The sequence below is a fragment of the Lactuca virosa genome, chromosome 2 (genome assembly GCF_052849685.1).
Source record: "Lactuca virosa cultivar CGN04683 chromosome 2, Lactuca_virosa_CGN04683_v6, whole genome shotgun sequence".
Lineage (NCBI taxonomy): Eukaryota > Viridiplantae > Streptophyta > Magnoliopsida > Asterales > Asteraceae > Lactuca > Lactuca virosa.
In genome coordinates, this window is record NC_136427.1 from 198,780,496 (window position 1) to 198,797,670 (window position 17,175).

General features: G+C 34.2%; 2 protein-coding genes across 4 annotated transcripts; one reads left to right on the forward strand and one right to left on the reverse strand.

Moving 5' to 3' along the window:
- The first annotated feature begins 4,881 nt into the window (after window positions 1–4,881).
- Window positions 4,882–9,500, forward strand: LOC145159993 (mechanosensitive ion channel protein 2, chloroplastic-like). 2 transcript variants are annotated; one of them, XM_079079047.1, is made up of 14 exons: window positions 4,882–5,039; window positions 5,561–5,740; window positions 5,833–5,892; window positions 5,992–6,149; window positions 6,241–6,355; window positions 6,445–6,542; window positions 6,631–6,744; window positions 6,827–6,887; window positions 6,989–7,138; window positions 7,225–7,335; window positions 7,426–7,593; window positions 7,677–7,790; window positions 7,883–7,939; window positions 8,713–9,500. In XM_079079047.1, the coding sequence occupies exons 2-14, from the start codon at window positions 5,660–5,662 to the stop codon at window positions 9,295–9,297; spliced, it is 1,872 nt and encodes a 623-aa protein (XP_078935173.1). In that variant the 5' UTR covers window positions 4,882–5,039; window positions 5,561–5,659; the 3' UTR covers window positions 9,298–9,500. The 2 variants fall into 2 exon arrangements, with proteins under 2 accessions (XP_078935173.1, XP_078935174.1); XM_079079048.1 differs by lacking the exon at window positions 5,833–5,892.
- Window positions 9,501–11,490: 1,990 nt separating this feature from the next.
- LOC145159994 (O-fucosyltransferase 31-like) lies at window positions 11,491–14,912 on the reverse strand. Of its 2 annotated transcripts, XM_079079050.1 has the most exons (10): window positions 14,711–14,912; window positions 14,471–14,626; window positions 13,669–13,731; window positions 13,462–13,543; window positions 13,297–13,367; window positions 13,122–13,210; window positions 12,841–13,044; window positions 12,494–12,737; window positions 11,992–12,417; window positions 11,491–11,903 (listed from the first exon to the last, which is right to left on the reverse strand). In XM_079079050.1, the coding sequence occupies exons 2-10, from the start codon at window positions 14,591–14,593 to the stop codon at window positions 11,676–11,678; spliced, it is 1,530 nt and encodes a 509-aa protein (XP_078935176.1). In that variant the 5' UTR covers window positions 14,594–14,626; window positions 14,711–14,912; the 3' UTR covers window positions 11,491–11,675. The 2 variants fall into 2 exon arrangements, with proteins under 2 accessions (XP_078935176.1, XP_078935175.1); XM_079079049.1 differs by having other exon boundaries at window positions 14,471–14,912.
- Between the last annotated feature and the right edge of the window lie 2,263 nt (window positions 14,913–17,175).

Below are 17,175 nucleotides of genomic sequence, written 5' to 3' on the forward strand. Positions count from 1 at the left end.
ATTACTTTCTTCCATGTCCAAGCATTCAAAATTCATAGTATATTGACACTAAAACTAACCTTCAAAGTTCATATGAAATATGAACAAAAAAAAAGACAAAACTACAAGATTGGTCCCTATGGTATTCAAAAAACTTTGGATAGGGTCCAAAAAGTTTCCGACTTGCATGGAAGGTCCAAATCAAGGTTTTTCTGGGTTATTGGTCCCTGATACACTTGAAAAGTCGATTTTACCCTTTTCATTTCTTTTTTCTATTTTATTTATTTTTTTTGGTATTTAAATAATTAAAAAAATAAAAAATAAAATCTCTCTCTCTCTCTCTCTCTCTCTCTCTCTCTCTCTCTCTCTCTCTCTCTCTCTCTCTCTCTGCGATGACATCCATCCCCACACTTCAAAAAATAAGTCAAATCGAGATTTAAATGTGGGATGTTTGTGTTTGATCTCTTAAAAAAACAACAGTTTCGTTCTTGAAGGTGGGGGGCTTTTCCGATAAATTGAGATCTGTAACATCTCCTCCACCCTCCCGTTCTAACCTCTCAGTTGTAATTCAGCCATCACCGGTTCACCAGCTTATCACCGATTCCTCTGCATCCCATAGACATCATCAAGGTTTTCTGGGGCGACTTCTGGAAAATCGAGATTTAGGAAAACCTTGCAAACCCATTTCTTCTTTCCTTCCTTCATCATAGTGCTTTAATGGCGAGAGAGAGAAAAAGAGAGAGGGAGAGAGAGAGAGAGAATGATTTGTTGACTTGTTTGTCTCTTCCCTTACGGCCTTTCTCCTTCTATCTACCAAATCAATGTGGGATTTTCCTACAACAACTCTAGTTGTCTTTTTTGCTTTCGACTATCACTTCCTCCATCGCCCAAAAAAAAACACAGACCATTTAGGGCTCATGGGAGATTAATCGATTAATTTACAATCGAACGTAATGCAGATTCAAGCCAGTATCATTGTTAGCACACAAGTAAATGAAAGATTCTGGTTTCAGTTATCTAGCTTATTGTGATTTTGTAACGCTCAGTTTCGAATCGCTTCATTATTCGGGGTCGTGGCCCGATCATCAGTTATCATAAGGCTTAGGGACTTGGAGAAGATACGATTTGGCCGTCTTTGGATGTGGGTGTATATTCTAAGTGATCTGAGTGTTCATTTGTGTTTTGGAGCTTGGTCGAGTACACATGGCATACTCACCAAGTACGCGGGGCGTAGTGCCTGTCCAGATCGCGATTGTGCCTTGAGTTCGCTAGGCGTACTAAGGGGAACGCGGGGCTTACTCCCTTCAGCACCAAACCCTAATTTTGGGGTTTTACCCCTATATAAGCATCATTTTAACCTTCCTTTGGGCATTTTAAGTCAGCCTCCATCCCCTTTAGTATTCATTGAAACCCTAAAGTGCCTTGAGTGAGTTATGGAGCTTAGAAGAGGGTTTATGGTGGCTTGTGTAAGAGGAGAAGAAGGTTGAAGAATCATTTCGTGGAGAGGAGCTTGTAGATCCAGAAGTTTCTCGTCTTTTGCAATCTAATGAAGGTAAAAAGCTTTGATCATGTCATCTCTTTGGTTAGATCTTCTTTTGGGTTGTTTATGGCCATTTTAGCCTCTCTTGGTTGGTCCTTGTGAGCTAAGGCTATTTCAGAGGCTTGATCTTATAAATTTGATGTTAAACTTGTTTTGAAAACTACAATGTAAACAATTATGATTTTTGGTTGGTTTGAAAAAAGTTTAATTTTTTATGAAAATTTTATGGATGTTACACAAAGCTTAGCGAGCTCCCCAAAATACCACATACCATACATATCAAACATATAGTGGGCCCCGCCCGTCATCGGGTCCCGCCCGGTATCGGGCCTCACTCGGAACATATCTGTCAATCATCAGGCCCTGCCTGGTATACATATAAACATATAAACATATAATCATATAACACATGTAATAATCACAAAGATAAATAACATACATGATAGTCATTGGGCCCCACCCGATAAACATATAAACACATAACACATACAAGAGTCACGCAGACAACTAGCATCCTAAGAATAACAAACCATAGGCCGACATTGGTGCCTTCGACCCGCTAAACATTTTTTTTGAAAAATCCACCAAACCCTTAGTTTGAGTTCAGACACACCCGAGAGTATGCTTGAATCCCTTAAACTAAGGCTCTAATACCAACTTGTAACGTCCCAAAAATTAAGACTAAAAATTTCGATTTTTAATTAATAAAACCATTATCCAAAACAACATCATAGAAACCAAGGTGAATCAAAGTGTATCAATAACATCCAAATACATCAGAGTAATATAAAATGTGAAATGATGTGGTGTATGCACTGCAATCATCCCAAGCTCTTCCCATTCGAACTAGAAGTATTCGAAACATAAACTGAAAACCATAAGGACAAAGCTTAGCGAGTTCCCCCAAATACCACATACCATGCATATCAAACATATAATGGGCCCCGCCCAACATCAGGCCTCGTTCGGAACATATCTATCAGTCATCAGGCCCCGCCTGGCATCGGGCCCCACCCGGTATACATATAAACATATAAACATATAAACATATAATTATATAACACATACAATAATCACAAAGATAAATAGCATAGTCATCGGGCCCCACCCGGTAAACATATTAATACATAACACATGCAAGAGTCACGCAGACAACTAGAATCCTAAACATAACAACCCATGGGTCGGCATTAGTGCCTTCAACCCACTAAACACAGTGAGGAAATTCACCTCTAGTTGCTGAATCTCTCAAATAAATATCAGTCAGCTGGTCCAGAAAATCCCTACGCTAACATCATCAAATAATATCCAATTAATAATTGGATGTCGACCCATAATCAAGAATCTAAGCTACTTGTCCGATATCCAGGGTAAAAGATCATTTTACCCTTTTTTTACTTGGCCCAAAACCAAGGCCCAACCCATTTGTTCAAAAGGCCCAAATTCCTAAATGGCATCACAAGGCCCAATAAGGCCCAACTTCCAAATTGGGCCCAAAAATCATCATGGACTTAATCCCAAGAAAGTCCATAGTTTATCCATGGCCCAAAGTCAGAAGTCCAATGGCCCAATAAGGCCCAACCCCTAAAGCCCAAAATATGGCCCAAACCCGAGGAAGTCAAACTGAAAGTCAATCTGCTGAGTACGCAGGCGTACTCAGCTCGTACGCTTAACGTACTCCTTCCGGGGCCAGTACGCACAACGTACCAACTAGGTACGCCCCATGTACTCCCCAAATTACCAATCCATTCCATTATGCACTTATTCGGTTAAGACAACATGCCAAACTCTCATATCTGATTCTAGAAGGTGGCTTAACACGTAAAGTTGACAACTTTACACCCATTAATGACTTAATGGGGCCCAACACTCAAAAAGAAGCTTAATAAGAACCTTAACACTTGCATGGACCTACATCTTACATAAAGTTTACATTTTTATGGACAAGGGACCTCAATGGAGTTAAGATCTAACATCTATGGCTTATGGAGTAGATCATAAGCTCAACTTTAACTTAAAAGACCCAAAAATGCATAAATAGCACCCTAAGTTGGATCTAGAACATAGAATCATCAAGATGAGAGCTTTTTACCTCAAATGACCTGTTAAGATGAAGATGACCCTGGATCAACAAGCCCAAGCTACTCCCAAGCAACCACCAAGTGTTATTCTTCTTCCTTTTCTTTTTCTTTTTCTTCTTCTTCTTCTTCTTCTTCTTCACTAGAAACACCGTCAAATCTCACTTTCAAGCTCAAAACTCACCAAAAGCACTTAGGGTTTCGTTTTTAGGGTAGAGAGTGATGGAGGCAGATCAATAGAATGTCCAAAGGTGGTATAAGTTGCTTAAATAGGGTGCAAACCCTAAAAATTAGGGTTTGCCCCTACACCACGTACGCCATGCGTACTCTACGTACGCCCCATGTACGTGGATGAATCCCGCGTACAGAAAAGAGCTAGTACGCTAAGCGTACTCATAGAGTACTCCCCGCGTACTAGCTAGGGACCAAAAAGGTAAAGATTTTACATTAAGGGATGGAGGGAAACATACCAAATTACGAATGTTACACAATTTGTTACTTTGATTCTATGGATTTTACTTGAAAACAATACTTGACGATCATGTGTTTTTTTTTGTGAAAATGCTTTATAAAATGAAAAATTTTATCATGATTTTGGGATGTTACAAATAGCACAATAATACAGTTGCTCAGGATGTTGATAAGACAAACTGAGTTTTGATTCATCGGGAATACCTTTCACCTAATGAACAAATTCAACGAATGTGGTGCTCTCGTAAAATTCAACACCGTAGCAAAACATTCTCACAATGTATCCCGATGACCATACATATAATAGTTGGGAAATAACAAATTCTCATCTTCCATCAGTGATAAGCAATACGGAATACTCACAACTTATACTATAATTTTTGAGAGAAAACAAGATCAAAAACACTAACCTTTATCTAAAAACGATATTCATTGTAGTATATACTAGGTACGATATAGTAGTCAAAATTCATAAATTATTAGTCAACTTCTACCAAATAGTAGTTAAATAACCAAAAAGAAAAAAAAGACACCAAAACCGTAGACCATGGCCGAAACAGTAGACCATTTATGGTATACGGTTTGGGATATATTATTCGACTGAATGGATACCGTAGACCATAAAATGGTCTACGATTGTGTTTTGCAAAAATGAAAAAAAAATCTTAAATACATAACTCGAAACCATAGACAATTTAAACGAAATAGTAGACGATTTTAATGGCCTACGGTTTTGATAATTATTTTGGGACAAAACCTAATTTTTGACTAAAATAAAGATGTTCTAAGAAGTTGTCACAACTCACACATGAATCAGCAAATAAATTTTGGAAGAAAGGGAGGGCTAAAAGACGAAGGAGCTTCAAAGTTGACGACGAAGGAAAAAGGCGCACGTCCTTCCGGAAAAACAACCATCGTTCCTCTCTTCTTTGGATAACCAGCCAATATTGCTCCGATTTCTTGCTGTAGAGGTTATCACTTTCCTCTTATTAATGTAGTCTGTTAATGCTTTCCTGATTTTACTCTCAAATTCTTCCCTCAATGAATCAATAACACCTCAGCGTTTCCCTAAATTTCGATTTATTGTTTACATAATTCGATGTGTATATGGATGCTATCGAGCTATTACTAAGCAAACGTATTTCAATGTTATTATTTCTTCCACCGTCATCAATTTGTGATTGCTTTCTAGAAAAAAGTAATCCCAAAAATATAAACAATTGGTACTTTAGGGTTCGAGAGGTTTCTTTGAGTCTAATCGAGATCCTAGTCCTGTTTTCGATTTGATACTTACTTATTAAGTCTGCGAATAATCCGTGACTGAGAAAATTGGTGAATTATTGCCAGTTTGAATATCTAGTTGTCTGAAATGGTGAATCGTTGATGCTTTACAAGGTTTTGTTTGTTTGTTTTTCTAATGTAAACTTCATTTTTGTACTTCACATTTTGATGCATTCCATATTGACATTGCTCCTAATTCCTAAATTTTCAGGTCTCTTTCTAAAGGCGTGGTGGAAGCCAAAGCAGTGTTGTTGAATGTCGAGTTCCATTCTTATCTTATGCTGAATGTTGGTAACTGCATCCTCATCAGATGATGGCTATGACTGGTTCTTTGAATTTTTCTCACAAATGGGGAATTTGCAAGAAGCAGCACTACAACAAGCAGTTTCAGGTATGAATCTATTCTCCTTTATTTCCAATAATCATATTAACCCTTCTCAAAGCTAATAACATCTTTCACAAAATGTCATGTGTACTCCACAGGGCATAACTAGAAGTAACAAATTACATACACTACCCTCCAGTCTCTCATCACTTGCTTCAGTATGGTTCTTTTCATCATGAATAGAATCTAGAAGTGAAAATTTACTTACATAAATCATAAAAATAAGTAAATAACCCTTTAATATCTCTTTCTTTCAGCAACACGATTCCTTGAGCATCAACCTTTCTATTCGATTACAGAAACCATTAACCACTGCTCCTAACAGATTCAATCTACTACAATGCAATTGTGTTCTGAATCCAACCCAATCTTTTGGGGGTTCTGCAATCAAGAACAATGCTCTTGCCTTGTCAAAGTGAGATCTTAATCTCTCTTTTTTTCAAAAACTACATGTTCTTGAACATTCAGATATTATCAATATGAACATTGATCAAAACTTCTTTCAGTGCTTTGCAAGGTAAACCTATTATACTCAAGCTACTTCCAGCAGTGGGTATTATTGTTTTTGCTGTATGGGGTCTTGGGCCACTAATGAGACAAAGCAGAAACATCTTTCTCCATGTTTGTGTCTTTTTCTTATCTCCATCTCATTTTTTCTTCCCCTTTTTCTTTCTTTTTTTGTTAACATTGTATTCATATTTTTTTTTCAGAAAAGTGATGGGAGTTGGGGAAAGAGTAGCACAAATTTTGTCATGACCTCTTACCTTCAACCTTTGATGCTATGGACAGGGGCAATACTTATTTGCAGGTTTAAAACTTATAATAAATTAGGGGATGATTTGGGTTTGAAATTCTTGACTCTAATTTCAGACTAATAACATCTAACTTTCTTTCAGTGCATTGGATCCAATTGTTCTTCCATCAGAAGCTAGCCAAATTGTTATAAAACGCCTCTTAACTTTTGTAAAATCATTGTCTACTGTTGTTGCACTTGCTTACTGTTTATCCAGGTGAGTAATGAGTTATGAAAAATATGTTTTGACTATAATTTATTTATATAACTAATTCTTTATCTTTAAATCATCTATGCAGTGCAATTCAACAAACACAAAACTTTTTACTGGAGAAAAATGATGCTACTGATACAAGAAACGTACGATTTCCTCATTTTCTGATTTTCAATTTCCTTCCTCTTTCTACACACATATATAATCTTTTTAGTAATTTATAAATTTAATTATTGTTTTTTCACAGATGGGGTTTCAATTTGCTGGAAAAGCTGTATACACAGCTGTATGGGTTGCTGCTGTATCACTTTTCATGGAGTTACTCGGTTTTTCTACTCAAAAATGGCTTACTGCAGGAGGCCTTGGGACAGTTTTATTGACACTTGCTGGACGTGAGGTGTAAATATTTTCCTATTTCTCAAATCTTTAATCAAATATTTAAATATTTAATTAAGTTAATCTTTATATATTATATATATCTAGATATTCACGAATTTTCTCTCAAGTGCAATGATTCATGCAACAAGGCCATTTGTTGTGAATGAGTGGATTAAAGCAAAGATTGAAGGCTATGAAGTTTCTGGAACTGTAGAGGTTTGTTTTTTTTTTTTTTTTTTTTTTTTTTAATTAATGATAAAAAAAATTATATATTTTTATGGTTTTTTAAAAAATTTGAAATTGCAGCATGTTGGATGGTGGTCTCCTACAATTATAAGAGGTGAAGATCGTGAAGCTATTCACATTCCAAACCATAAGTTTACAATGAATGTTGTGAGAAATATGACTCAAAAGACTCATTGGCGAATTAAAACTCATTTAGCTATTAGTCATTTAGATGTCAACAAGATTAATGTAAGTTATGTAAACTATAAAACTTTTTTATATATTATATATTTTATTAGACCAAAATTTTAAGATTTAACTGTTAATTACAGAGTATTGTGGCTGATATGCGAAAAGTATTGGCAAAGAATCCTCAAGTAGAACAACAAAGATTGCATAGAAGGGTATTTCTGGAAAATGTGGATCCTGAAAATCAAGCTCTTTTGGTTGGTGTTAATCTTATTTTATATTTAATAGCAAGTTATGTACTTTTTGATTTGTTTCCATTTTTACTTATTTTAATGTCTCTGTTGTGCAGATTCTGATATCATGCTTTGTGAAAACTTCTCATTTTGAAGAGTACTTATGTGTAAAGGTAATAATATTATAAATTTATACTCATAATAAATTTGTATGAAGAACATTAGTATCTACAAAATTCAAAAAAAAAAAGGGAACTAAAAGTGCCGTGGGCCAAGGACAGAATGGTCATTTTGCATGTGAATTAGTTTAAAAACTTGTATTTTTCAAGACAAGTAAAAATAGAATACGTTATAATTTAGAAAATAGATTGATAATAAAATTAAGTGATATTTACGATATTGGTCTCTATGGTTTACTGTTTTTTTTCCCAGTTTTGGTCCAAGGGCAAAATGGTCATTTTAAAAAATTAAAAGCTGAGTAGTTAAATTCAAGAGTAAATTACATTTTCAGTCCCTAAGTTTAGCTGATTTTTTTTTTTAAATATTGGTCCCAAAAAGTTTTCTTTTGCAATTTTAATTCTTATTTGAGGTTTTTGTAACATTTTTGGTCCCTATTTTAAGTAAAATGGCTATATATTTTTTGGGCCAAAGTTGTAAAAACCAGCTAAACTGAGGGACCAAAAATAGTCAGTTTACTTTGAGCCAGGATAAAAAAAAAACGTTACAAAAACCTCAATTAAGAACCAAAACCGCAAAAACCAGCTATTCCCAGGGACCGAAAATGTAATTTACTCTAAATTCAACGATCCTGCTGCCAAAATCGTTATGGAACATCAAAATAAGGACCAGAATATCAAACCGATTTTTTTTGGACCAAAACCGAAAAAGGTGGTAAACTCAGGGGCTAAAATTGTAATTTACTTTTTATTTATATGAACGAAAACAGGAAGGGATCTTGTTGGATCTTCTGAGAGTGATTAGTCACCACCGGGCCCGACTTGCAACTCCAATCCGTACAGTTCAAAAGATATACAACGACGCTGACCTGGACGGCTTCCCCTTTGCTGACTCAGCCTTCGCCCGTGGGCGGGCCCCTTCCAACCGCCCCTTGCTCTTAATGGAACCCAACTACAAAGTCAACTCAGAAGACAAGTCAAAAAGTCAAACCAACAACAACAAGTCTTCAGTCAAGTCAAACACCAAGACACCCGACTCCAAAACCAAAGACACACCAGTAGCTGCTGATGTTAAGAACATTAATAAAGAAGTGTCTGTAACAGATAAGAAGCCTAATTCAGATGCCACGTCATCATCAACTGTAACAGAACAAAAGGGGTCAAGGGTTGTTACAAATAATAATAATACAATGGAAGAGAATATTGTACTTGGTGTTGCTTTGGACGGATCCAAGAGAACTCTTCCTATTGAAGATGAAGAAATGGAGAGTGGTGGTGAAGTCAAGGAGCTTACTAAAACTGTGAGTACCAAGGATAAGAAAGACGGAAGTACCCCTGGCTCTACGGGTGGTTGATAAGTAAAGAAGTTAATCTAGTTGACTCCACTCCTGAGGTTTTATAATTGGGGGTGATGGATAGGTTTTTGATTTATATTTGATTGAATTGTGATGCAGTGTTTGCATGTTAGATATGTGAATACGTTGGATGCTTCATTTTTCGCTTTAATTAGGCATATGCTAAATATAAATACAAACAAAAAATATATTATATTTATATCTTTTCGGATTCCTTTAGGGCATGTTTGGATATTTTTAATTTTTGTTATGTCAAATAATACATTATCTAACATATTTAAGCATAAGATGAAACAAAAGTTTGATATAAGAATTAACATAAAATTCAACTATGATTCAACATAAACATTTCTTATAAGACAGTTTTTACTATTTTAATGGTATGAAGATATGAATTTTTTTATGGTTAAGATGGCATTTAAAATTGAGAATATATATGACAAACCAATAGAGAATTACTATGATGCAAGTTTATGAAAACATAAACAAAATTAAATTTCAAAGAGTGATTTGTTTGCTCGTGCTAAAAAACCATCTTGTTTGGAACACTAATCTGCAAATTGGCACTCTATATAAAGAAAAATTTAAGTTTTTTTTTTTGGAAAAGGAACTTCCATAATGAGGGTTCTGAGTCAGCTTTCGCGCACCGACTAATCTCAAGTTGCAAATATGAGGTTATGTCTCATGCTCTGGAGTCACTGCAGGCGAACATTTATGACTATAAGGGTTGAATAGTGTCAGGATTTGAACATGAGTTAATAGGTTATTCACTGTATTACTCCACATACCTTACCAAATACCAAGTCACATATAACTACTCAAAAATGCAAAATATTAAAAAAAAAAAAAACCTCAAAACTCGAATGTGATTTAAGAGTTTTTTCTTTATAAACTCATATTAAAGCTAACTATATAAATATAAATAAAATAACAAGTTACTATGTAATAAAACTAAGCCCGTATCCTTAAAATCGAATTGTTTAATTGGACAATTTTGATTGAACTATTTGATTAAGGTATTTAGATTGATTTTGACAAAAGCCAAATTATTATTTTATGATTTCAATTTGGTTTTAGTTAATGATACAAAAACCGAATAATCAAAACAAATCAATGACAATTATTTATTTATAGTTTTTGTAATATATGTTTAGTTATTTGTTAATCTATTATAATAGTTTTAAAATTAAATTAGAAAGGATGTCCTAAATAAAAAAAGAAAAACTCTTAATTAATATAAATTTTGATTCACGGTTAAGTCATTTGTTTTATTATTATCTAAAAACTAATCCAACCGAATTATATTAAGTTGGTTCAAATCGAACCTTAATTTAGTTTGAACTATTCACGACTAAATTTTAAAAAACAAAATCAATTTGGATTCATAATTAAACATTCAAACAAATAACTTATCTCTAACCATGAATATAGTCTTATGTTAAAGTAGGAACTACGTGGCTTTAACATATGTGCAAGCAAACATATAATAAAACAATTAACTTATATTTTTGTAGTGAAAAGCGAAAAGCATTGAAAAGCGAAAAGCATTGAAAGAAAGATAAAGACAAGACAAGAAAGCCTTTATAGACTACAAAGCTTTTCTTTATTCATTACTTATTATATTATTATCTTAATTTACTTCCTTTTTCATTTGCCTTTTGTGACCGTTGCATCCTTTTCCCTTTTTTATTTTCTTTCTTTTGGCTTGTTTCTATATTGATTTTTTTTACCGTTGGAAACCTGATAAAATATTTATTATATAAAAATAAAACCTATATTTAGGGGTATTTTGGAAAAGACATATGGTTAATTTAAAAGATGCTTTTAAATTAGATTTGCCTTACTCAAGATTCAATTTCACAGGACCATCTTGTTTACTCTATTCATTTAGGGATTTGATATTTCCACTTATGTTTTTATCTATCCATTTAAAATAAAAGATGTTTTGACATTTATACCCTCATTACATTCCCTCTCTTCATTTGAAATGAAAGGTATAGAAGTCAAAATATATGAATAAAAAATATACATGTAAATATCACCTCACATTCAAAAAGATCATGTAACTGATTATTTGTCTACAATTCCCATTTTTCTAACATTTTTCTCCACCTCATTTTATTCATCACATAATATCGCATATACTTTTATAAGCAACTCCAATCTCTCTAACATGATGAAACAATATACAAATGTTGCAATACACTACTCATTATAACCATATATATTATCATCCATCCTTGTAATAATACCTACAACAACATGACACACTTGACACTACTTTCTACAACTACAACATACTTCACAATCACATCAAACAACAACCACCAACTTATTTCAGTCATTACAAACTACACAACACAAATGAAAAGATGATGTCACTCATCATTTTCAACCTTGTTGATACACACACAATCAGGAACAGGATACGTGTAAATCGACTGTTTCTCTTTCCTTACCTTAATCTCCCCAAACCTATTTTTTTGTCCTTCCACCACTGCTTCTTGAAAATCCACCCAACTCATGCTCTTATTCATGAAAATCTGCCCCAATAATACCATATTTGGCCTTATCGTCTTCAAATTCAGGTATGCACGATGTCCCACCTGTCAAAATTCAAGATTTAGAGTAAGTTACATTTTTAGTCCCAGGGTATATCTAATTTTTGCAATTTTGGTCCCTGTATATACATACCATTGCATTGTGCATATTTCCAGGAGAAGCCGAAACAAAAATGTCACTATGCATGCTGACATAGTAATCAACCGCAGCCGATAAAGAAGCTTTCCCTGTAATTTGTGCCCTTTCTGCTGACGTGGCGAGGCTCTTTTTGTCTTCGATTTGTGGAAATAGCTTCCGTAAGGCGGAGATCCGCCCTTCACCGCCATATACCTTGTGGGAAGCTAGGTATAAGCGCGTATTGTTAACGAACCCTAAAGCCACCAACAACAAACCAATTTCTTCAGGTGTCAAAGGGCAACGACCTTGATTCCTCAATTCTTCATCTGTAAATCGAGAATTCAACACACGTCCTTGCCAAATCGCCTTACGGTATCTAGCCAGAGCCACCTTCTCCGCCTTTCCTCCGCCAAAGTCACACGCAGAGTGGGCCGCCATATCCTAAAACTCCAAAATTATAACCAAAAATGGCAAATGTACTTTGAGTTTGACTTTTTAGGGTCAATGTATTATGTACCTTGTCAAACCGAAGGTGTAAAGCAACGAACTTTCCTATTCCTTTTTTGCCCTTTGTCTCGACTACTTGTTGAAGGTGGTTAGGATACCGAAGTCGATTAACTAGCGTATCTCCAAGATTTCTAACGTGAGGAACAAAAGTCAATGCTTGAAAGTTGACTTTGCATCTCAACCGTTGGATGTCAATGGACATGTTGTTGAAAGCTAGCCGATGGGAAAACGGGGAAATTGCAGCAATTCCATAGCTAAAAAAGGTAAAATTAGGGTTTTAGATGATTTGAAAAATCGAATGTTTTTTATAACAAGCGTCGAAGTAGAATGTATTAAAAGATATGTATGTATTCGAACCTTTCTAACACTGGAGACACGTTTTCAAGATACCAATTTGCAGAAGCGTGAAGGGGTGCGTTTTTAACTCGAGTGGATCTAATGGCAGAAGCGTAATATTCCCTTGTGCTCCATGTGTATTCATCGGGCAATTCCCTAACTATTGATATATCATTCTTTAATACATTCATAAAGTGATCCACATCAAAAATATCCTCGAAAGAACTGCAAATAAGCATATGAATTAGATTAAAGATTATAATATATTAAGTATGAAAATGTAAATTGTAAAAAGTAAGAACCTTGTGTCTTTCCAAACGGGATTCACTTCAAGATATGGAATTACAAGAGTGGCATTGAGTATTTTGGCTACAGCAACTGCATCACAAATCTAATCAAAGAAATAATAGAAAAATTAATATTTAAAAAAAAAAAGATCTTTTATGGAATTTTTGGTTTGATATTTATGTAACGTACCCCCATCCTTTGTTGGTTTAATCCTCCATCAAGGAATACTTGGATGTATCCGGAAGATTCCGGTAATGATGCTTTAAATTAGACATGAAACCATTAAAATGTGATTGAAATTAAAAAAAAAAAATTACTTTTTTTTGTGTAGAGATTCAAATTTACATTACTTACAAGAAGAGGAAGTAGAATTGATACAAGGTTTCCATCCTTGGTTAGCTAAAGGGGTCCAAAGATCCGATTGTTGTTCATTCAACTATACAAAAAACAAAGAAAGTGAATATAAAATAATGACTTAATGGGGACATGACTTAATCTAGTAAGCTATATATCGATGTTTCTTTTTGACTTAATACAGAAAGAATGACTTAACAGACTTACAGTTTGGTGTTGTAATGCACTCTTGAGTAAACGTGAGTGCCTCAACTTTGGAACACTTGAATCCTGCATAAAAGGGTTTGAAGAAGCATGAGATATTTGCAAACACTAATGATAATCCACAATGAAGGGATAGAGAAATTTTACCACATGATAATCTACTAGAAGCCCCAAAAGGATTATTCATTTGCTCATGCTTTTATTTATCGATGATAGTATTACATTTAGAGCAAATGAATCTACAAGTACACAATTGCATGAAAAGATTAGAAAGTTATTATATTGTCAATCATGGAACATTTGGCTGTGTAGATGCCTTTATTTGCCTCAAAACCTTAAACTTTGAATTTCGACTTCCTCAATCTCAAAAAGACTTCATCTTTCTTTATTAGATTAAAAGACACAAATAGGTCAAGATATTTCGGTTCCATTTGCATGATTGACCCAAACATGCATTCCTCATTTCATCTATTAGACATCTTTTAAATGTTCTTTACATTTTAATTTAGATGAATCTAGTTTATATGCATCTTCACGAAGTGTAATTACTAATTATGTTATTTCAAGAAAGGAATCACACCCAAAGGCCAAAAGTAACAATAAAATAAAAACAAATGTTAGCAAGACAACAAAAGATCGATCTTTTATTCCACAATCATGGAGAAATTCTCTTTACCAAAACCAGCTAAACTTTATTGACAGAAAAAATAAAAATCTAAAAAACACCCACCTGAGAATGCACTTTACACACAAGAAAATAAATCTTAACAACAATGTATGATTGAATTGCGAAAAAGAATCTCACCGAAAGAACCGAAGGCGATGCATAACCAAATTGAGCGAAAAGAGAAGTGAACAAGGCGGGCAAAAGAATCACTAACAGGCCACAAAGGGACCGGAAGCGGCGACGGGAGTTGTGGAGCTTCATCCTGCCGCCGTAAAAAGCCGGAAAGCGGTGGTGCTGTAAATCAAGAACAAGAAGATGAAGAAGAAGAGGAAGAAGAAGAAGCGAAACCCTTTTGAGTATTGGGGCAAAAACCAGAACCTCAAATCATAATAAGTGAGATGTAAATGAAGAGAGATGTGTTATTGGGTCCATGAGTTGAAGCTTTAAATCATCTCACATGGCAGAACCAATCTTTCTCTCACACATTCACATGGTACAATAGAGTAGCTGCAACGAATTGATTTGCAGTGAGAGAGAGAGAGTGCGTGTGTCGTTTTCTTGAAAGATCAGGAGATGAAAAAAGCCACCGTTTGATGTGATTTACGTGTCATCAAATGGAAAATTTTAGCATTAAATATTTGATGGAATTTATTAGAATACATCCATTTTTTAACAAACTTATCCGATCCAACCTCCAACATTTAAAATGTTTATACCAATTTTGGCACCATTTAATAATATATAGTATTTTTATTTGAAAAGCTGAGGTTTATAGTTGGAATGTTTTTAATGGTATAAAACAAATAACTATAGATTTAAATATTTTATTATATATTATAGTATATTATAATAATTGGTAAATGAGTACACTGTACACTGCTAATACCAATAAATAAGTGCCAACATTTTTTATAATGGAGAAGAATACTTTCTGTTTGAAAAGGGAATAATAACTTGACAAATAAGTTTAACTAGTACATATAATTGTTAATCATTAATGTGGAATTCCAAAAAAAAAAAAAATCTAATGCATTTATTCAAAATATAGAATATAAAAGTTGGAATATTATGATTTTACAGAAAATATAGAAAATTGTATAATGAATTATGAAAAAACAGATAAATTACATATTTAATATATTAACTATAAAAACGGGTAAATTGCATCCTATAAACAACTTGTTATAGAACTGTGGTGGGTAGATCACAATTCACAAAGCATTTACAATATTTAAAAAATACATTCTTTAGCAAAGGTTGAAACTTATGAATTTTTTTTTATGGAATTATATGTCCCAATCGTTAAGCTATCATTGTTGGGACTAAAATCATTGAGAATATTTAATATATATATATATATTTGTTCTTATTTGGTACTCAATTATTACGTACTAATGAAATCTATTACAATTAACCCCAATTATACATGAACCCCGTGGATAAATCCTTTGATTTTGTTTAATAAAGTTGAAATTGTTCTTTAAAATGTTGATTAAATCACTTACACACAACATTTCTCACATAATATTATCATCTAAACATCTAAACCGCCAAACACTAACTCTAACTTAACATGGATGGTCAAAAGATAAGCAATAGGTGTTTATATCTTCAATTTGGAGTGACAAACTTATAAAAAAAATACTTACTAAATACCGAAGGAATCCGCCTCCTAGCCTATATATATTCGCTTGACTTCACAATAACGTTTCCAAACTAATAATAGTGTGAAATAAATATTTCCCCATGACTTGACTTTTTTAATGAGCTGGTCAACAAAGTTACTCATAGTACACACATGAGCATCAATGGTAATTCCTATGCAAAGTCATGAAAGTTGAGATAGTACTTTTTGTTTTTATGTCAGGAGGTACACAACCGTGTCTTCTTTCCTGCAAAGTTGTGTATCTTACAAAGTCGTGTGTATTGATCAAGGAGTACACGGTTGTGTGATTACTTTGCATGGTCGCATGGTTTGATCAATTTACATTCATTCCTACTATCATGCCATGACTTTGCATTATGCAATCTTTTGATACATTAAAATACGTGTAACCATAATTCATGGTTTCTAAAAACTAAACACATTGCCTAGAAGATTCAACTATGGAAACAAAATGGGTTAAATACAAGCAAAGAGATAAAAACAGAATGTCCTAAACTTAAGCCACAAGATACAGAAATAATAATAAATTAATGTTTAAAATCCAATACTCTCCCTCAAGTTGGAGCATAGAGATCACGAGAGTCAAACTTGTCAAGTAAGAAACAAAGTTGTTGATCTCCTAACCCTTTTGTAAGAAGATCAACAATCTGCATGTTGGAGTCAATGTGGCACGGATGAATCTCTTTGGAGTCGACACATTTACGAACAAAAAAACAATCCAGTTCAATGTGTTTGGTCCGTTTATGAAACACAAAGTTATTTGCAATGTGACGAGAAATCTGATTATCAAAAAATAGTGGGGTCGGTCCAGCGGAAGCAATGTTGAGTTCTTGAAGAAGCCATCTGACCTAGAGAACTTCACTAACAGTCACACGCACGTGCGTCGCACGTAGCTTGCGCGCGAAGTCAGCCACGTAGCCCCACCCAGATCATGCCACGTGTTGGCAACCCAACGGATCGACGTCAACCTTATGTGAGGTGTGTTAGGTGCAATTTGTGCACCTTTTTGCACACCTTTTAGTCCCATTTCATGCATCTATTTAGCATAATTGTCCTTCATTTGTCTTGCATTTCATCATATTTCATGTTAGTCTCTAGAACAACCTTAGTTGCACATTTTCATGTCTTTTTCAGGTAAACCGGAGGTTGGAACACGCTTTGGGAAGTGTCGGGAAGC

Coding starts and splice junctions, on each gene's coding strand:
- LOC145159993 (XM_079079047.1), top strand. CDS start 5,660: ATGATGGCTATGACTGGTTCTTTGAATTTTTCTCACAAATGGGGAATT. Junction 5,741..5,832: donor ACTACAACAAGCAGTTTCAG/GTATGAATCTAT, acceptor TGTACTCCACAG/GGCATAACTAGAAGTAACAA. Junction 6,150..6,240: donor AATGCTCTTGCCTTGTCAAA/GTGAGATCTTAA, acceptor AACTTCTTTCAG/TGCTTTGCAAGGTAAACCTA.
- LOC145159994 (XM_079079050.1), bottom strand. CDS start 14,593: ATGAAGCTCCACAACTCCCGTCGCCGCTTCCGGTCCCTTTGTGGCCTG. Junction 12,738..12,840: donor GTGTCTCCAGTGTTAGAAAG/GTTCGAATACAT, acceptor TACCTTTTTTAG/CTATGGAATTGCTGCAATTT. Junction 11,904..11,991: donor GAAATATGCACAATGCAATG/GTATGTATATAC, acceptor GAATTTTGACAG/GTGGGACATCGTGCATACCT.